This window comes from Trichosurus vulpecula, chromosome 4, assembly GCF_011100635.1.
Source record: "Trichosurus vulpecula isolate mTriVul1 chromosome 4, mTriVul1.pri, whole genome shotgun sequence".
NCBI classification, from domain to species: Eukaryota; Metazoa; Chordata; class Mammalia; order Diprotodontia; family Phalangeridae; genus Trichosurus; species Trichosurus vulpecula.
The window spans coordinates 197,722,156-197,743,456 of record NC_050576.1 but is presented as its reverse complement, the minus strand read 5'-3'; the positions used below and the strand labels follow the sequence as shown (position 1 = coordinate 197,743,456).

The following is a 21,301-nucleotide window of genomic DNA, read 5'->3' as shown; positions in this document are numbered from 1 at the left end:
AATTGAAACTTATTATTCAATTATCTTAAAAAATAATAATCTGAGAGGGGGTCCGTAGGCTTTGCCAAACTGCCAAAGAGGTCTAATGTACACATATAAAAAAGTTAAGAACCCTTGCTCTTAGAATGCGTGCATGCTTGGGGGTGTGGTATGCAGCAGTGCGCATGTGTATGGGTGTGATGTGAAATTTACGACTTTTGCCTGTGGATTGCGGAAAGAGGTCCAAGATTGTCTGGAGCTGGGGAAAGTGATACAATATTCTGTGGTTGGAAGTGGGGTGTGGAGCTGATGGGGGGAAGGCCAGAGACCAGTAGAAGCTGGAGAAAAATGACCATAAGACACGCAAAGGGTCAGCAAGAACATCTCTGTTTAATGATACAGTTGGGTCTGGTTACAAACATCAGAAACCTACAAAAGGACAGGCAGTTACAGGAGTGATCACAGGAGGCTGGGACACAGGTATAGCAGCCACAGTCGCAAGGTTTCCTTCGGGGATGATATGGGAGATACAAATTACCGGGGGGAAACACAGGGATCCCAAGACAAGGCTAGCCTAGGAAGACAGACAGAGTCATAGAACCTTAGACCAGGAATGGATGTTGGATCACCTCATCACAAGGGGTGTGTGGGGAGAGGGGGTCACTCAAGCTTCTTCTCTCCTCCTTGGCTGAACTTCAGATCTAAAGGAAAGTTCTAAGAACATAAATGGAAGGAAATCCATCCATCTCAGACGTTCCCATGTTCTTCTTTCATGGGAGCTGGGTATTGAGGCTGCTGGGTCTGTTGTCATAGTGATGACTAGCCCCCTTGAGATAACCTTCAAATGTACCTTAACCGTGGTTTCATTTTGTTGGAGATGGGAGGTAGGCTGGGATAGATATTTGGGGTTTTGCCCAAATGCCATACTTGGGTAATTAAATTCCCAGGGCTCACTGTACCCCTAGGGCAGTCTAGCATAACCAGGTAGTCCCATATTTCTGGTCCGCACCTGTCCTGAGCCTCTCAACACTCACCATAAGCAAAACCATTAACTCAACTTGACTAGAAAGGAAAGTTCATGAGTTGCCAAGCCCTTGTAGAAGAATTGTGTTTATGTATGAAGGTGCAAAGGGAGGAGGCAGGGACCAAGTTCAGGACAAGCTGTCATCTCTCCTTGCCCTCATCCTGAAGAAGGGACTGCTTCTTACTTCACTTTCTCCATCTTTGAAATGGGTTTGAGCTCATCTTACCTTCCCAAGGATAATGAGCCTCATGTGCTCTTCCAAGCTAACTTAGGTTCCCTACTTCCATGGAACCTTTCTCCATAGCTATCTTCCTCCCCTGAGCCTAGCCACAAACCTCTCCCCTCAGAACACATATATGAACAGAAAAAAAAAAAGAAACAGAGGCTTTAGTATGTGCCCCTAGGCCCAAGGGCCTGCAGCTGCAGGTACAGGTTATATATAAATATATATATAATGTATATATATACTGTATGTATAATATATTTTTATATGCGGTAGATGTGCGTGTATGATACTATAGATATGTCACGTTGAGACCTACATGCTGGTCAGGCAGATAGAAACAGTGGCTCGTTTATTCTTGGAGAGAGTTACAAACCCTGCCCTGCCTGTCCGCCAGCCCCTCAGCCTGGTCTCTCTCTAACAGAGGATAGAAAAGCTACAAATAGTGGGCCCAGCTCTGTAGGGAGGTCCCCTACCACTCTCCCCAACAGCCCCCACCAGGTGGGCCCCAGAGCTGCACTCAGCATCCAGATGGCCAGGGCCACCTCCCAGCAGCTCGAGAGGGTAGCCAGAGTGGTAGCCTTACTCTCTGGAGATGATTGCCATTCTTCCAGCTTCCTCAGCACCCGGGTACGAAGGGACAAGTTGGTCTTTGGAGCTTGGCCTTCTGCTCAAGGTGCTGCCAGGGAGTGGGAAAGGAGGGAGTGGGGCACTAGGACCTAGACGAGGGCAGCGTGGCCGGTGGACTGTAGATAAGATAAGAGACAGAGAGATGCCAAGGTTAGAGAGGTCCAGGAATCTGGGCCTTGAAGCTTATGAGAGGAGACCTGTATGTACATGAAAACACAGACACACACACTCCCCTTATAAAGACCTACTTCTACTTTTTCATTTGTCCATTCTCTATGTATATATGTTTATAGGGGCATCTACACTTCAATACATCTACAGGCCCAATACCCACATAATACCAGTGGATATATATGTGTGTGTGTGTGTGTGTGTGTGTGTGTGTGTGTACATATATATGTCTCACCCACTTATTTATTTATTTAGTCATTTATTTATTTACTCATCCCTCAATTAATTTTCTTCTCCCTTCCTCCTCCTTCTCCTCCTCTTTCTTCTTCTTCTTCTCTTCTTCTTCTTCTTCTACTTCTTGCAATTGGGGTTAAGTGACTTGCCCAGGGTCATACAACTAGTAATTGCCTGAGGCCAGACTCAGGTCCTCCTGACTCCAGGGCAGTGCTCTATCCACTGGGCCACCTCAATGCCCTTCAATCACATATTTAACCACCTAATATATGGATTGGCTGTCCTACGAACAGGAGACATCATTGTTTGACTCCAGACATTGCCTCAGGCTGCCCCTCATGCCTAGAATGTTCTCTCTCCTCGGCTGTTACCACTGACCTCCCTGGCTTCCTTTTAAGTCTCAACTACAGTCCCACCTTCTACAGGAAGTCTTCCCCAAACCCTCTTAATTCTATTGCCTTCCCTCTGTTAATTATTTCTGATTTATCCTGTATATAGCTTGCTTTGTATAGATTTGCTTGCATGTTGTATGACGATTGTAAGTTCCTTGAGGGCAGCTGCTGAGACAGTCTGGCCTCTTTTTGCATCCCTAGAGCTTAGCACGGTGTGTGGCATATAGTAGGCACTTAAAAATGCTTAGTGATTGACTGATTACCAGGACTACAGACCAGTCAAGAAAAACTGGTGTCTAACCTAGCTTCTTTTCTGACAGAAGATGGGAAAAGTACTCTGATACCCTCTGATGTCTGTCCTTTAGTTCCCTGGCTCCCAAGCCCCATCCCAACATTTTAAAAACTTCAGATCAGACTTAAGATTCTGTAGGAGTCTGGGGACCTAGCCTGTCAACATACACACCATCTTCCAAGAGTTAGGGGATGTATGACAGGTTAGATCCAGGAGGTCATGACCTAGGAGTTAACCCTTGACTCTCCCAGCCCAGATAGTTTAGTTAAGGAGACTAGGAGTGAGAAAAAGCATGCAGAGAAATGAAGGAACTGTCTGGCTTCCTGAAATCCTCTTATCCACATAGCTGATGTGTTCAGGTTTGAGATGAGAGAGGGAACCTTGGGGTGGCTAGGATGGGGAGCAGTTGTGGGAAAGAGTCCCTCTAGACAATTCACACCTACTTCCTTTCTCCCTTGTTTAGAAGTAGAAATGGGGGTGGTGGGGGTGGAGGGAAGGAGGATTTTAGCTTTCCAAAATATTTCTTAGATTGTTTGGGGTTTGGCAAAACAGGAGTCCCTTGGGGTGGCTGGGGTGAAGGGAGGGGAGGACACAGGGTGTTAGGAAAATGTCCTCCATATGTTTCTGATTCACTGGTACTGCACAACAGACTGTTTAGCCAGATCTGGCTGTAGTGTCCAAAAGCTCTCTCCAGGCTCCTGTAAAAGCCTTTTTTTCTGGAAGCAGGAAGTCTCATATCCTAGCTGTAAACAAACTCTCTGCTGCCTGGAGATCCAGCATGAGGTTAGAGTCAACTGGAGGGCAAGTCCCTATCTGCTGCAAATAACCTTTTTGGAGGGTCTTCAATCTTTTCCTCTTCCTCAGGCCACTGCAACTATCCTTGCCTCAGGGCAGTCCCTTTTCTTCCCCAAGCAGGTAAAAATATCCTTCTTGTTTTCCCATTTATCCCCAGAGGCTGACAGACAGGGACAAGGGCCAGATGTGCACATCTGCAATTTGCAGTCTGCTTTGCTATGACTGAGTCCAGGTTCCAGCAGATTCCACTCCAGGAATGGTGTCAGGAAGAAGGGGTGGGGGGGAGGGAGTAGAAAGAAAAATTCACTGGAGCCTCTCATTCAGTCAGAGACAGGAAGCCTGGGAGATGGGGGTTAGAAGGCTTGGACTCTGTATTTGGACTCCAGGGACCTCCCTGGGAGCAATGTCGGGGAGGAAACTTATGGAGTAGGAGTCTAGCAGGCTCCCCACAATGGTGGAAAGCAGGGGGAGGAGAAGCTGGGTTTTCCATGGGAAACTCCTGGGAATGTTTCCCCAAAATGTATATCTTGAGTTGTTGGCTGACCCCAGGCTAGATCTTTCCCTGCCTCTACTTTCTCCTGTTCATTCTTTCTCCACTCCCCTCAGCTCCCAGGATCAGCCTTCTCACTGGGGCCTGTGCAGGTCAGGTTGCTCTCACCCTCTATGTCTCTAAGCTCTCTATGCAGGCCACCTCCTTGCTCTTCCCTTCCCTTGCCTTCCCTTCCCTTCTCTTGCCTTCCCTTTCCTTGCCTTCCCTTCCCTTCCCTTGCCTTCCCTTGCCTTCCCTTGCCTTCCCTTGCCTTCCCTTGCCTTCCCTTCCCTTGCCTTCCCTTCCCTTCCCTTCCCTTCCCTTGCCTTCCCTTCCCTTCCCTTCCCTTCCCTTGCCTTGCCTTCCCTTCCCTTGCCTTCCCTTCTCTTGCCTTCCCTTCCCTTCCCTTCCCTTGCCTTGCCTTCCCTTCCCTTCCCTTCCCTTGCCTTGCCTTCCCTTCCCTTCCCTTCCCTTCCCTTCCCTTCCCTTCCCTTCCCTTCCCTTCCCTTCCCTTCCCTTGCCTTCCCTTCCCTTCCCTTCCCTTCCCTTCCCTTGCCTTCCCTTCCCTTGCCTTCCCTCGCCTTCCCTTCCCTTGCCTTCCCTTGCCTTCCCTTCCCTTCCCTTGCCTTCCCTTCTCTTGCCTTCCCTTCCCTTCCCTTCCCTTCCCTTCCCTTCCCTTGCCTTCCCTTCCCTTCTCTTGCCTTCCCTTCCCTTCCCTTCCCTTTCCTTCCCTTCCCTTCCCTTCCCTTCCCTTGCCTTCCCTTCCCTTCCCTTGCCTTCCCTTGCCTTCCCTTCCCTTGCCTTGCCTTCCCTTCCTTTTCTCCCCCCTCCTCCTTAGAGTCACTATGGGCTAGCTCTAGAAAGGAGCCTGGCTATCCTTCTCAAGCTAGCCACAGAGACATTCTCACAGTAGGCCAACTACCTACTCTGACCATAAGGACTTTAACCTCAGGAATGAGTGGCTTTCCCATAACCTGCCTGTTAGTATATGGTGGCAAATTGTATGTGTGTGTATGTATAAGCTGGGAAAACATGCACATATACATATACGTGTGCTTGTGTATGTGCCTGTGTGGTCTCCACATGATTCTACTGGCTTCAGCCCACGTCAAAGCCGAAGTTGGGAGTACTGAATCAAAAAACATCCCCATGTGATTTGTGTTTGGGGAGGAAGCAGCCTTTGCTGGCTTGGTCTGAACTGGCTCCAGTTCTGATGAGCTCCCTTCCTGCTGGGATTCAAAGAGGCGTCTCTGTCCTTTGGCTGTCCATAGCCTCAGGAAAGTTCTACTCCTTTGGGAAAGGAGTCACTAGCCCCAAGATCTCTCTGAGGGGCACTGTACTGGGGCCTCACTGGAGGCCCAGTGTAAGGGGAAAAGCCTGGGAAACAGGGGCTAGTTGAATTAGGTTTACAAAATAGGGAAAAACAAGATCCCAGGTCTCCCTTTTCTCCTACTAACCTGACCAAATTCCCAGCCCTGCTGTCCTGAAAACAGTTCCTTAACTCTCCCCATGCCTTTCTTCCAAAGCTGGGGGAAACCTGGAACCTGGAGAGACCTAGAGTCAGTAGAAGATAAAGAACACGTGTGTGCATGTGTGAGTCACATATGTGTGTATGTATGTGATGGTGGAGGTTACTCTGCCCACACTCTTGCCTGCCTGCTCACATGTTGGTGGTGGGGAGCTGTTGCACCCAGCCCACTTCCTTGTAGGCAGCGGTCACGTGGCTGTAGATGAGGCTACGCAACTTGGACCAGGCTCTCTGTGTCTCTGATGGGAAGTCATTAGCAAACTCCTCAGCGATCACCTCCAGAATGACTCCAGAGAGGATCTGGGGATTAAGGAAGAAGAGTAGAAGTGAACAGTTGTCTTGCTACTCCATGCCTCCCTTCATCCCTTCAGTACATAGCAGCCTCTTCTATCCCACAATGAACACAGCTCTAAGCACCTTAGCTAACAGAATTCTTTTACAACTCCAGGGTAAAGACACAATCAAACATCATGCTCAGGGAAACTCAAAGTAGTATGGGAAGCAGAGTGATATACAGGAAAATATGGTCTTTGAGCCAGAAGACCTGTACTTGAGTCCCAACTTTTATTATCTGTATGACTCTAGGAAAGTAACAACTTCTTTGAGTCTCATTTCTCCCATCTAAAAAATGAAGGACTTGAGTTAGATGGGTCTCCAAGGTCTTTCCCAGCTCTAGTAGTCTATGATTACATGATTCTGGGAAGACAGTGAGTCTTCCACCCTGCGGGAATGGGATGAAGAAGTTCTGGCCTTCAATCCCAGTACACTTTGTTTTTCCCAGTGACCCTTCCTGGTCCAGAGCTGGCTTGCGCCATCTCTCCTAATGTCTGATGAACTGTCTCCACCCAAGGATTAGTAGTTACAGATTCCCAGCAGCTCAGTGAATTGCATAGCTATGAACGGGGAGGGGTGGAAAGGCCAGGATGGTGGTAACTTCTCCCCTCAATGCCCCGCCCCCACCCCAGACTCTTCCATAGGTGTAGAGAAGCTGCTAGGTAGCTCTGGTTTGCAGGAGCCTGGGCACAACTAGCTGGCTCCAGGTGACTCTAGGAGCCTTTGGGTAGCAATAGCTTCCTTGTGCTTATCTGAAGGTTGAAACATACCTTGAAGTAGACAGGCTCCACCTTGTGCTTTAGAGCATGGGCTTTGCCCACCAGTGCCAACACAGAAGACACCTTGTCAGGGTCATGAAGATTTTCCACCACAGTGTTGAGGGCACCCATGACCCGACAGGCATGCTTGCGCAACTGGGGGCTTCGCTCCATCTCCAGTGGCTCTTCCAGGTGCTGGAACTGACTGAAATACTGTTTGGCAGAGGGAAAGTTCACAAAGAACCTAGAGAGGGGAGAGAGGTAGCAGGAGTCAGTGGGAGTAAGAGAGTGGGTTCAGTTCAGGTATCATGGCACTTGCCCCAAGGCACCACATTCAGTAGCTCCTTTAACTGACCCTTAAGGGGGGATGGGAGAGGGTAAAGAATATTCCTTTTGAGGAGAGAATAGTTCCTGTCTGCTGATTGCAAGAAGGGATCCTTTCATTCTTAGGACTCCCATTCCCAGCACCCGGAACAGTACCTGGTACAGAGTAGGTAAATACTTATTATCTGATTGCCTTCTTCTCACTGTCACAAGGGGGAAATCATTTGAATTCTTCAAGAGAAGAACCCCTCTTCAAGGTCCCCCATAATCTTCCTATTTTATATAGGGAATGTTATCCTCTTCCAACTAAATTATAAACTCCATGATGGCAAGGACCTTAATTCTTATCTGAACTTTTTTGTTTAACCTAATGCCTAGCAGAGTGTTCCATTGAATTATTCCGAAAACATGTATGTTTAACTTTAGCCAGTTCCGTTCCATGTCCATTCCTGCCTTCCCACTGTTCCTCAAGTTGATTTTCTAACTCCCTATCCCCCCATGCCTTTCCTCTTCTTCTATCTGATCCATTCTTCACAACTGATATCAAGTCCATAATAGTAATTAGTTGATTGGTTGATTTACCTTGATTATTGTCAATATATTATTATATATTATCACAAAATTGGAAATTCCCTAATGGGCAGGCATATTCTTGCTCCCAGTCTCAGCCCTTTCGAATACATCCTATATCTTTTAATTTTCCTAGAACACCCACTTTCTATGCACTATACCCAGTTCAAAAAAATTTGAATGCCTTCCATTGCTGCCTATAGGACATTGTACAAATGTATTAGCTTGACACTCAAGGCCTTCTACAGTCTTGCCTCTACTTACCCTACAACCTTCCCTCCCCTTCCTCAAGCCTTCCCACTCAAATCAAATTGGTCTGCTTATTAATCTCAAACTGAATACATCACATGCCTGCCTCTTTGAATTTCCCTTTGCCTGAAATGCCTTTGTCCCTCCTCTCCCCTTGTTTTGCCCTTCAATGCCCTCTGACATGAAGCCTTCTCCAAATGCACACAAGAATCTTCTTTCCCTGGAAGCCTGTGGTAGTTATCTATCTGTCCCACTTATATGGTAGTTACCATTTGCTACATTGTATTGTTTCTTACCATTAATGTGTCCTTTCTCCCTAATTAGATTCTAAGTTCTTTGAGAGCAGGTTTCTTGGTACCTCCAGGATCTAGCACAGAGAGCCCTCTCCACAGGATGATTGTAAATGTTTGTTACAATGATACAAATTCCAGCTATTTGCTAGAAATTACTTTGTGTCAACTCTTTACATCTTTTGTATTTAATTTTTTATTTACATGTTACTTCCTTCCCACTTCCCCTCTTCAAAAGAAAGTAAGTTTATTGAGGGCCTGGACCATTTTGTTTCATTCTTTTTACGTCCAGGGCATAGTCCAGTGTCTGGCACATAGACGGTGTTTAATAAATACGTAATGAATTCCTAGTATGAGCCTTCAATGAATATCTGTTGCAAATTATGTGATAAATAGAGGGAGAAGGCATAAATGAGTTGCACTCCTTACCAGGGCAAGAGATAGAAGCATTTATTAAATTAAGCCTCTAGAAATTTTAGCTAGTATACAAAGACTAATTTTGTTAACTTAGGCTTTAGTTAATTAAGTGATAATATAGTTTAACCTTTCTCATTATTAGTAGGGAATAAAACTGGGAATGCATATAAAGCCTTTTCCTGCTGCCTTGTGGACCTGCTTTGTGGAAATAATTCTACATCTGGGACCTCCCTGTCTGTTGGGGGAGGAGGGGCATAGGAATGGGAAACAACATGGAAACAGAAAATGAAATACAAAATATGTCAAATTTCTAGTAAACACCTTGAATTAATGTCATCAACAAACACTGAACCTGCTCTCAAACAACTCAGTCTAACTGGAGAGAGAGGATGCGTTCATAATAACAAACAATGATCAAAGATAGCAAAGAATGAGTACGAATATGACTTGGGACCAAAGAAAGCAGACAATATACCAGAACAGCTTTGGGCCCACAGGTCAAATCAGACTTGTTGTTTTTTGGATGGGTAAGGGGGTGGGGAAGAAGCATGATTTGGTCAGTGACTTAGGATGCAGAAGAGCCCATCTTTGCTGCTGACTCTGGACAAATTGATTCAAAAATTTCTTTTCCAATTGCTTTTTGTACCTTTAAAAGTGAAGAATATTCCCCATGTCAAAGGTACGTAGTGAGGACAAGTAAGAAGGAGATATGAAAATGCCTTGAATACATCAACAGAATCTTCATTTGGGCTAATGATAGGGTCTCAGTTTTATTTTTTTAAATCATATATTGCCTTTAAAAAATTCCTATATCATAACTAGGCCCTGGCTAACAGTGTCCCAAGGACCTGCCTGCTTCTTTGTCCTTAAGGGAGACTAGCCTGGCCAAACACACTTCTGTCCCAGCTTCCAGAGTTCTCCCAAGTGTCCCCCCTCCCCAACTACTCTCGTCCCCTCACCCTTGTGAGGAGAAAAAGCTAGCACAAATAGGTCCACTGTAGCTGTCATCTCCCTGAGACAGCTGGGCCTCCCAAGAGAGCCCAAAATAGGTTTCTCTGAGTGTGAGGGGGAAGGTGTCAGAGTTACAACCCAGAGGGGAGCCTCTGAATAGCACTGGGTGTTCCCTCGATGCTTTGCCTGTAGAGTGTGTAGAACCCAGAATCAGTGGGGGAAAACAGCCCCAACGTATGATTCTTCACCCATAACCCTCTCGGTTGTGAGGATGAAGAACTCTTGTTCTCTCCCTGTCCATCCTAACCCATGACAGACTATAGTGAAAAGCTGAGGGTTCAGAGAAGAGTTAATGCCCCTCTTTGACTCAGGAGTCACTGGCTGGGAAAGCATCAGAGGGTGGTGTGTACAGAAAGCAGAAGGGACTTCTGTCTTTGCACTTTCTCCAACTGAGGAGCAGTAGCTCCCAAGAGCTCCAAGGAGTTACATTCATGACCCCAACCTTTTAGGGTTATGCCTGAGATAGGTAGAAAAATAGAGGTGCTGGGTGACTTAGAGAGTTTTAAGAGATGTGAGATAGATCTTGCCCCTAGTCAGTGGTCAGGTCCCAGATGACTCAACTTCTGACATATCCAACTTAAACAAATGGATCAGAGATTGCGAAGCCAAGGAATAGAATAGCTGGTTGGGAAATAGGGGAGATGAGGCAATAAAACAGAAGACTGGGTCAAAGAAATTTGTAATTCATCCAATTCCTCCCTGGTTCTGGGACTGCTTGGTTTCCCCTTGGCACAGCTCTCCAGAAGTCTGGACTTCTCTAGGTTTTGCCCTGTGGAATAACTAACTTTGTAGCCAACTAGATGGTATGGTGGCTAGAATTCTGGACTTAGAGTCAGGAAGCCCTGAATTCAAATCCTGCCTTGGATGTTTAGTAGTTGTGTAACCCTAGGTAAATCATTTCTCTGTTGGCCCAAGTTTTGGGATGATAATAGCATTTACTGAACAGGATAGTTATGAGTTTCAAATGAGATAACATGCCACTATGTAGGTGTTAACTATTAGCTGTGTGTTACCTTTTATGATCTGTTCTCCCCCATTCCTTAGAGCAAAAGGGCCTCTCTCTTCTGTGGAGCCCCATATCAAGGATATGGCTGACACCAAAATGAATCAAGGACTCTCACTGTAGAGCTATGAGCATCAATCCAGGCTATTATCCCACGTACCCAGACCAGTACCGGAGACCTATCCAATTGAACTGAATCCCCTAGAACAACTAGATCTCTCACAACATCTAGTTATCTAAGAAATACTTTTGTTGGGAGAAGGAAAGGAAAGATGGAAATATGCATTTATTAAGCACCTACTATGTGTCAGGCACTGTGCTAAGGATTTTATAAATAATAGTACCTTATTTGATTCTTAAAACAACCCTGGGAGATGGGTCCTGCCATTATTCCTATCCTACAGTTGAAGAACCTGAGGCCAACAAAGGTTAAGTGACTTGCCCAGGATCACACAGCTAGCAGGTGTCTGAGGCCAAATTTGAACTCAGGTCGTCCTGACTCTAGGCCCAGGCTCTAGCCATTATGCTACCCAGCTGCCCAATTACTGCCTTCATTATCTATGCAACTGTCACTGTTGAGTGGGGATTAAGTACCATAGGAATGGGAACTAAAGATAAGGTAGGAAAGAATTGGTGGGGGGGGTTGTTTGTTTGTTTTTATCTTTTGAGTCTCCAGATGCCTTGACATGTTATTGTCCTCAGGATTTGGCTTCATCCTTTCTCCCTCTTCACTGCTCTCTCTTCTCCCATTTTGGTTGATTCAGTCTCCTCTTTTATGGGATGGCTGATACCCCAAACTCTTGCCCTCCCATTAGCTTCAATCGCCTGTTGCCAAATTGTGGGCTCAGGTGCAAGTATGTGCACATGTGGGTAAGAACAAGGTTATGGATGTACAATCTAGGGCATTATGAATACATTGTATAGATTGATAGCCTATTTATGTGGGTCCAGGCACATGCATATCTGTTTCTGTGAAAGTCTATGGGTTCACTATGCCTGAATTTGTTCTGTGGTCTGGGCTTAGAGTTCCCTCCACACTTTTTCCTTCCTCAGGAGACCTCCTCTAATTTTATCAGGAGAGTTTTTTTTCCCTTTTACCCAGAAATCTAAGTTAGATTCAGGGCATCTTGCTTAATAGCTGAGTCTGTACCAGGCAACTGCCTATATGTGTTGGATTGCCTCATGTGTGGGTCTTGGAGACCCTAGGTAGTTAAGAGCAATACTATATCTATGTCTGAGAGTAACAACACCACTTGGGTAGGTGTGTGGGTGTATAACTAGATAAGAGACCCCAGCCCGAAGGGTGCAGGGTGGGGCCCTTCTGGACAGTAGCTTCCTTCCTTCTTTTCTTCCTTCCTTCCTTCCTCTCTCTCTCTCTCTCTCTCTCTCTTCTTTTTCCCTCCCTCCCTCCCTCCCTTTTTTCCTCCCTCCCTTCCTTCCTTCCTTTCTTTTGAGGGCAGAAAGGAGAAGAAAGATAGGGAATTTCCTCCTGAAGCTCCTTCCCTACTCTGGAAAACCTGACTGTAACTGTATCCTTGGAGGGAAGGTGACTTCATGTGTTCAGGGGTTCTTGTCTTGGGGATGAAAGCAGATCCATCAGAAGGGAGAGCTTTTTCAGCTCTTGGTTCTGTCCATTTGGTATAGGGATGTTAGAACTCAGATTAAGAGGCCCGAGAAGGGGAAGAGACAGAGAAGACTTTGGAATAGGGTGTATGTAAGGATATAGGGAGGAAATCAGGGTCACTAGGCAGGGATGCTAGGCTGTAATCAGAACTGGATATGCCCTCTGACCTATTCTCCTAATCTTTGTTCACTTCAATCAAGTGGTTTTTGACCAGGTTGGAGATGTAAACTCCTTGGTTCCTTTCCCTCTGTGATTCTCAGTTTTCCCATTTCCAGAATGGGGAGAGCACAGCCTTTGTCCCCATTTGAGGTGGGGCAAAATTAGGGCTTGTTAAATCTTTGCTGGAATATTGACTATGGTACTGGGGGAAGGAAGAGGGTAAGGTGGGGGTGGGGGGACACTGTTCTGCGATGGAGGGTTCACTTGCTAAGGTCTGGGTGACGAGAGTACTGAAACAGCAGGGATGGTGTGCCTAGCTGGCCCCTTCCCCACAGCGTTCTTGTGTCTTTCCTTGCTGTCCCTCAATTTCAGGGAAATCCCATGCGCTACAGTCTGTGGCTCACCTCCGGTGCTTAGTCCTCTACACCTACAAGCCCACCGGAGGCCACGACCCCCTCCCTCAAACTGCGTTGGGATGCTTGGAGCTAGAAGCTAGCCACTGTTACTTCCTCACCAAATGCCTTTCCCTGGGGCTCCAGGTAGGAGTCAGGGTAGTGGCAGGGACGTTATCGGGGCTGGGTCAAGGGCCCAGAAAGACACTCACCTCACCAGGATGGCCACCCCTACGTCCTCGCAGTTGGCATATAGCCGGGCCCACGTATCCTGAACCGCCTTCCTCTCGGTCTCGGACAGCTCCTCGCTCCGCTCCCTCCGCTCAATCTCCATCTCGCCCGGCACTTTCTCCATGAGCAGTGGGGCTGAGGAAAGCGGCAGCACCGCTGCAGAGAGCCAGATGGACGCCGAGACCCCGGGGCACCGGGGAACCGCGGTGCGTGCGCTCTGGCTGTGGCAGGGACAGTGTCAGTCTCCCTCTCTCTCTTCTCTCTCTCTCTCTCTCTCCCTCTCTCTCTCCCCTCCCTCCCTCTCTCTGCGTGCGTGTATATGTATATGGAGCAGGGGGCGGGAGACTAGGGTGGGTGGGGGGACCTCGGGGGCGGGGATGTGGTCTGCTGGAGGGGGAAAAAATTTCCAGCACCACCAACCGGAGAAGTGAACGGGCTGGGATTGGAGCTGAGGAGTGGGAGATCTGACTCCCGCCCTCTAAGCACTCCTCTCGGCCCAGAGCGTGCGTGTGTTGTGTAGGTGTGCGTTGGTGTGTCTGGGCGACTCAGGATGGGTGTCACTCCGCGTGGCTTGTCAGTGGCAATGTGTGTGTGCAAGAGCGCGCGTGCCTCGGTGTGTCCATATGTGTGTCTGTGCGCGTGGGTCTCGCTGCGTGGAGGAATTGGGGTGTGTGTGTGGATGTGTGTGTGTGTGTGTGTGTGTGTGTGTGTGGATGTGTGTGTGTGTGCGCGCGCGCGTGCCTGTGTGTGTATGTGTGTGTGTGTGTGTGTACCCGTGTGCGCGCACGCCCTCGCGCGTTCGTGCGCGCGTTCCTCGCACCACGGGTGAACTGACTTAAAGTCCAACATTCACCACCGGCATTTTCCGGCTCTCGCCTCCGCCCAGGGTTTGGAGGATTGAAAGCCCCTCCTGCGCCAGCACCAGCCCCGGGGTCCGCTCCTGCAACCGGTCTGCGCTGCTGGATGGGCTCCCTCTTCTTCCTCCCCAATTTCTTCCCAGCAGGAAGATACCTCGGGCCGCTAGAACTCTCCCCCCACCCCGACCCCCTTTCTTCAGTAAGCTGAGCAGCTTTTATGACTCAGGGCTTTTCTCAGTTTCTTCGCTGCTCTTTGGGTGCGGGGGGTAGCTCGGTTGTGACTGTCGGAGCTGGGGCCAAACTCGAGCGAACAGAAGGTTCGGCTCCCAGCAGCAGAGGACAACTCCCCTGCTCCTGCCTTAACCTCCCACCTCCCCGCAATCCTCAGCCAATGCATACACAGGGTGATGCTGATAATTTCTTGCTGGGTTTCTTTAGGAGGCTGGGTTAGGGGAGACAAGGAAAAAGCAGAAATGTGGAAAGGCACCAAGAATGAGGCCTTGTCTTTAGGCCCAGCTGTAGGACTAGGGCCGGGGGCAGAGGAAAGTCCTGTGGAAGTTGAGAGAGGCAGCAACAGCAGGAGGGGGTCTTCGTGGTAGGAAATGGCCAGAAATTCGCAAGTGGATCAAAGCGTCAAGATCAGGACCCCATGGCACCTCCAGGAGATCGATCTTCCTCCAATCCAATCCAATTCAAATCAATTCAACAAACATTCATTAATTGCCATTTATGGTGTGTGTGGGGGAAGATACAGAGTTTCTACCCCCAATTTAATTTAGTAAACTTATGAAGCACCCACTACAGGCCAGGTATTAGGGATAAAAAAAGAGGCAAAAGACAATCCTTATCTCAAGGAGTTTGCAGTCTACTGAGGGGATAGAATACAAATAATTTTAAACTTGAACACCGTAAATACGCAAGAGAAGTAGAGAGGTCAGAGAAATGAGACTTTTAGGAAGGAAAGATTGTGTATAGTTTAGGAAGATCAGAGAAACCTGAATGGAACCGGGGGAAGAATTAGGAGACGACTCAGGTCTCCCCACTATTTCTAAAGGATCCTTGAGGGAGGAGGTCTAGCTCTCTGATATCAATCTCTTCCAACTACCTGGGCCTCCTAAACTCCCTGCCTAATTGCAAAGTTTCTCTCTGCTTCTCTGCTTCTGCTGCTAACTTTCCTGTCTGGGAAGGGTTCATGGAAGATCTTGGGCCGGAGTTGGGGCTGCAGTTCTAAATCACCCTAAAGATCAAACAGAAGAGAGGCTCCAGAAGAGATATTGTAGGAGACAGATTTCAGGCCTATACTCCCTAACAGGATCTAAATGGTTCCCCCTGAATCTCCAGAGTCTTCTGATGTCTGAACATCCACTTGGCAGAGGCTCAGCTCAAACCACAAATTCAGGACCTTCCTTCAAATCACCTTTAAGTTCCTAAGTGATGTTTCCCCAGAAGTAGCAGCAATATTGAATGTCTGGGAAGGGGCTACATACGCAGTTCTCACTTCTTCCTGGCTACCTCCAGTCCTCTTCAAAATCTCTTTCCATCCTAGCCATTTGGCTCAGACAGTTACAAAAGCTGTCTGTCTGTCTCTGCATCTCTGGCTCTCTCCAGCATATTAAGCACCTTGGGTAAATAATGCTGTACTAGGCACAAAAAAGTCAGTAAGACATGACCTCTGTTTTTTCTCTCCTTTACTTCACTGACCTTCCCCTCTCTCCATGGTGCTAGATGAAATTTCTGAATACTTAAGTATTAGCAAATTGCCGTCTCAGAAAGGTCTCCTGTCCCAGTTAGCTCCTCTCTTCCTGAAAACAGAGATAAACTGAGTCAGAGAATAATTGAAGCTTGGGCCTCTACAGAAGTAGCTTGATATAGTGGAAATAAACTGCAGACTTGGACCCAAGGAGATCTGGGTATAGATCCTGGATGTGCTGCTAATTCACATAATCTCTCTGAGCCTTAGCTTCATCTGTAAAAAGGAAAAAGGTGGACCAGATGGGCTCCAAGGTCCCTTCCAGTTCCATCATTTTCTAAGGCTGGAGTTCTTTTCTAAGAGCTCTAGTTATTATTCCCTCAGAGTCCTGGGATTTGGATCTCTCTCCCTTGCCTCCTGCTTCTGCTTTCGTATTGGGAAGTACCTTCTGTTGAGGGGACTCAGGAAGGAAAAGGATATTGGTCATGCTGATTCCTCGACCCCTCCTCTTTCCATTTCTTCCTCTGTCTCTCTCTCTCTCTCTCTCTCTCTCTCTGAGTCTTAGGTTTAGGTCAATTGAGTAAGGCCAGCTAAAGAACTTGACATTTATTGTCGTCCCCCCCCCCCAAGGACTACCATTCTTTCCTTCACTCTCCTCCCCAAAATACCTCAACCAGATTAATCAGCCCCACCAAGGTCAATTTTGCTGACACAACTAATCAGCCTTATCCTCCTAATCCGGCCCTGGGAACAACCAAGGGAGCCTCAAGACAGAGCATTACTAGACTAGCAAGAGACAACACGCTCCATCACTGTGGGGCCCCTTCCCACCCTTACTCTGGACTGGGAATGGGGGCAGCAGAGGCATGTGCACCACGTTCCTTTTGCTCAGCACTTTGGTCATGCTCTGGCGGAGGTACTTCAGCAATCAGGTCCATCCGTAAGCAATGGGTACCTTCTAATGACTGGGGTGGGGGTGGAAGTTGAAGCCAGGTGGGAACTAGCTAGAAACCTGGGAGGGAGATTGAGGGTATTTGGGGAACACTCTTCTCCCTCTCTCCATTCCGAAGTAACTGTGCTCCTCCCTCAAATCCCTATAAGCATATCAGACAGGGTGATGAGAATCGCTTCTGGGAGAATTTAAGGACCCCATTCCATACACTGGGGATGGATTTGTGGAAGGGAGGAGGTGGGAAGGGGATCTCCGATTTGTCCCCATTACCTCTTGTGACCTTACCATTCCCCCACTCCCTCTGCTGACCCCAGAAAGGTGGATGGATCAGAGGAGACAGCTGCCAGCAGCTTAGACAAGGGACAAAGGATCTCTAGCAGGTGAGATTCAAGTGGGGATGTGGGAAGGCTTTGTAAGGTGTTCAACAAGAAGTAGGCTGTGAAAGAAATTTTCTTTAACTATCTGTGGAAAAGGAGGCAGACTATATATTTCTTCTGGTTTCACATACACTCAGATGCCTGTCCTGGCTGTTTGTTTGCTCAAATTTGTATTCTAGAAGCTTTTCATTTTTCTCCTCCTTCCCCTTTGCTCCACCTCCCTTCCTCCCTGTACTCCCTTCTTGTTTTGGAAAAAGGCTCCCCAAAGATCTTCCATCATGCCTGCCTTGTCTTTTCTGGAGTAACCCTTGTGCCCAAGCCCAGTGTGATAGTATAGAATAGCTGAGACCAAAGCTTTGCCTCCTTTCCTTCCCCGTTCCTGCCCCCCCCCCCATCCTAGCAGCTTGTAGCTCTCTCTTGCCTGAACTCTCCAGTAGGATTCGATGTCATGTCCCCAATAGAAGGAGCTGGAGGAGTATGACATCATCAGTACTTAGTCCCATTGGCTGGGCAGCCCCTGTGGGTAGGACACCACCTCGTGTGGCCATCAGATGTTAACTCTTCCTTAGGCTGGGGCCACTTGTACTATGGAGGACTGAATATTTCTGAAAACTTGGTGTCCTCTCTATCCCTGATCTGACTCTTGTCCTCCAAAGCATGGTGAAATAGTTCCTTTAGTCTTAAGGTTCCTATGCACATGGATGGATATTAATTAATCAATCTATACATATTGCTCGATCATAAAGCAAGGTGCTTTTGTACATAATAAGGACTTAATAAGTGCCTTTTCATTAATTCACTCATCACTCACTATGTGCAAGGCCATTCTCTGTCTATGCCCCCTGTATGTGGATATTGGGAAGATATTCCCAAAGTAGGCCATACAATCACAGGACCATAGGTTTAAAACTAGAAAGAACCTTTATAGGTCATCTAGTTCTCTCTTGTCATGTTACAGATTAGGAAACTGAGACCCAGAGAGGTTAAGTCACTTGCCAAGGTTGCATAGGTAGTAATTGGCAGAGCTAAGACTCAAACCCAGGTCCTAGAACATAATGATTATAATACCAGATCAGTTGAGAGAGTTTGGAAAGCCTTGGCCCACTACCATTCCCTTCCCTAATGATAGTTAACCAGCAGTTATCAAGCACATACTATGTACAATGTACAAAGAATGGATTATCCTACAATCCTTATTTGTTCTCTGAGAATTCTCCTTTGAGTGATCAATAGGCACTTAGGTAGTAGCTACTGCTTTTATCGGGCCACTTGGTGGTGCAGTGGATAGAGTGCTGGGCCTGGAGTCAGGAAGATTCATCTTTCTGAGTCCAGATCTGGCCTCTGACTCTTAGCAACTGTGTCACCTTGGGCAAGTCACTTAACCCTGTTTGCTTTAACTCCTCATCTGTAAAATGGGCTGGAGAGGAAAATGGCAAAGCCCTCCAATATCTCTGCCAAGAAAACCCCAAATGGGGTCATGAAGAGTCAAACATGACTGAACAACCAGAACTCTCCTCTTTCCAGAGTCAGACTGATGAATAGCTTGGTATAAGCATGTGCCTGCAATATATCCATCCATCAGGCATAGAAGAGGGAAAATGCCAGAAGAGAGTTCTTGCTTTGTAGTCAGAGAATCTAGGTTTCAGTACTGGCTCTGCCGCTTATTATCTGTGTGACTACTGGCAAATCAGTTTCCCCATCTGTCAAATGACCTTTGAGGTGACTTCCAGTCCTTAATCTATACTATGTGAACACAGCAAGCCATGAAAATCTGTTCTTTTTTGCCTACTGTTTCCCTACTTCTCAGCTCATCATTTTCCCTCCAATGGTTCGGTCTTTTAGTTAGAAAGCACCAAAGTGATTCAAAGTGTCAAATGGTTCAAAGTTATAAGAGTTCAAAGGAGGACAAAACCATTCATCCATTCAACAAACTATGTGCACAAGGCTGTACTAGGCAGGCTGGGTGAAGGACACAAAAATGAAAAATGAAGGAGTAAATGAAAACAACACTAGCATGCCGTCAAACTCAGATTTGGGTCGATTGCAATGGCTGATCTTAGTCCCAGAGAAAAGAGGAGGAAATATTCCTCTCTCCTCTCAGTGAGAGGTGGGGAATTACAGGTATGGAATATCACATATACTGTCAGAGGAGGTGTCAGAACCTTTTCTTTGTTACTAAAGGGGATTCATTGGTGGAGGGTATCTATCGGAAAATTGTTCTGATGTCAAAAAAGACAAAATAGTTGTTATCATGGAGGGGGCAGGCATATGGAAATAAGGGCAAGGATTTGGTTTCAGATGACAGTTGTTTATTTGAAAATATTTTTAAACTCCAGAATCTCAGAATTACCAGGGATCTCAGAAACCATGTATGTTCAATGCAGAGCTGAACAAGAATTTGTTCCAGAATATTCCTGAGTAATTATCATTCAGACTTTGCTTGAAGATATCTAGTTAGGGAGACTATACTACTTCCCTATACTTTTTGGAGTCCCTTTTAGATAACTCTAATGACTGGGAAGTTTGTACATATATAGAGCCTAAATATTATTTTCTGCAACTCCTGACCCATTAATTCAAGTTCTGCCCTCCAGGGCAGTATAATGCCTCTTCCACAAGACAGCTAGAGACATAAATAATGCATCCAACCATGACTCTAGATTTTGAGACAAGGGACCTCAGCTTTGAGGGGTATGGAGTGGTATTTGTTAGAATGGGGAGGGGGTCAGAGTTGAGGAATATATCCAGAAATACAACACTGTCATAAGTTTGGACACATTTCTATTTTGCTTTTCCGTTTCAGCTCAAGTCCTGATCCTCCTTCTTCTTGAGAAGCCTGCTGCATGGTGGAGAAGTAGTCGGCCATAAAAATGAGCACCAATGGATGCATACTTTGTGTTGTTAATTTTTTCTCCTTAGATGGACTGTTTTTCATGAGGGCAGGTGTTGGAATTGGGCAAACTGCTGAAAATCTCAAGTCTCTAGAACCTATCCCCTTTTCTCAGAAACTGTCGACAATTTGACAAAGCCTGGTGGGGAAGGGCTGTTCGGACAGAGTTACCCAGAGCCCTTTGGGCTATTGTCAGACTCAGAAGGGGGGGGGGCGGGGGATGAGATCCCAGAGCATCCAAGCATCCTTGGGATCTTTAACAACATGAGAACTGTTTACTGAGTGAAGGAAAGCTGGAATTTGTTTGGCTGAGAGTATTTATTTGTCTGTTTGAGAGCAATATTAAATCTCATTTTTCTGTCAAGAGTAGTGCTAATTACAATTTAACATGGTTGTTGCTCATTTCAGACAGCATCTTCCTCTCTCCAGTCCTCATAGCTCACTCTGACTCTGGCTGTTTTTCTGAGATGATCTGTGAGAAAGAAATGCCAATAGCATCTGTGACATGTCTGCTCGAAACTGAAAGAGGACAGCTAACAAATACCTCTTTTGAATGTACTCTGTCCAAGAGTATGAATGCTGAAAGGTGTGTGTGAGTGTGTGTGTATTAGAGGAAGTGGATAATGAAAGGTGTATGTATATTGGGAGCATAATATATGCTGTGAAGTACATATGTCTGTACTTATGCTGGAAGGCGTGTATGTATGTATGTACATATATACATGTATGTATTTGGGGAGATAAGGCAAAAAGTAGTCGCGGTTTTTTTTTTTTTTGCTTGTTTGTTTTTGATGCATATGTCTTCCGATTGGCCAAATATCAAGTATGGGAAGGGAGAAAGGATATTTTGAGGGACAATTTTCTGACTGCTCGATAACTTCAGCTACCCCCTGCACCCCCACTCCACCCCCACCCTGCCCCCAGCTGCTTTGCTGTTTTTCTCTCTGTCCAATCCTTCATGACCCTGTGCAAAGGTAAAAGCACATTTCTGTTTCTGCTTAGAGATTCAGACATGAGCCATCCTGGCGGCTGCTCCTGGTTGTCTCATGGCCATTAATCTTCAAAAGAAAGCCAGCATATATTCCTGTCCCTCGTTCTCCCTCCCTTCCTCCCCCACCCCTGCCACTGCCTGGGTTAGGAGTGTATGCATCTTTGCACTTGGCTCCTGTGGACCCTTTCTTCCCATTGCAGCTGTCCTTGTGGTTCATAAAAATGGAGGTAGTGACAGAAGAGTTTCTCCAGGCAGAACCCTCCAGCTCAGGAGGGACAAGGAGAGCAGATGGAGGGCAGAGCAGAAAGGGAGAGGAAGTCCGCTTCAGAGGGATGGAGAAAGAAGCAGATCCCTAGGGAAAGGCTCCTCACACTAGCAGATAATTG

The 21,301-nt window shown here is 46.8% G+C and overlaps 1 protein-coding gene and 1 long non-coding RNA gene across 2 annotated transcripts; one reads left to right on the top strand and one right to left on the bottom strand.

The window, feature by feature from the left end:
• Positions 1 to 349: 349 nt before the first annotated feature.
• On the bottom strand, positions 350 to 13,300 carry CYGB (cytoglobin). Its single transcript, XM_036753603.1, has 4 exons — positions 13,140 to 13,300; positions 6,901 to 7,132; positions 5,934 to 6,097; positions 350 to 1,972 (listed from the first exon to the last, which is right to left on the bottom strand). The coding sequence occupies exons 1-4, from the start codon at positions 13,280 to 13,282 to the stop codon at positions 1,939 to 1,941; spliced, it is 573 nt and encodes a 190-aa protein (XP_036609498.1). The 5' UTR covers positions 13,283 to 13,300; the 3' UTR covers positions 350 to 1,938.
• On the top strand, positions 13,276 to 20,066 carry LOC118845613. Its single transcript, XR_005010127.1, has 3 exons — positions 13,276 to 13,364; positions 16,972 to 17,037; positions 19,838 to 20,066. It is a non-coding gene; the product is annotated as an uncharacterized LOC118845613 (long non-coding RNA).
• The last annotated feature ends 1,235 nt before the right edge of the window (positions 20,067 to 21,301 follow it).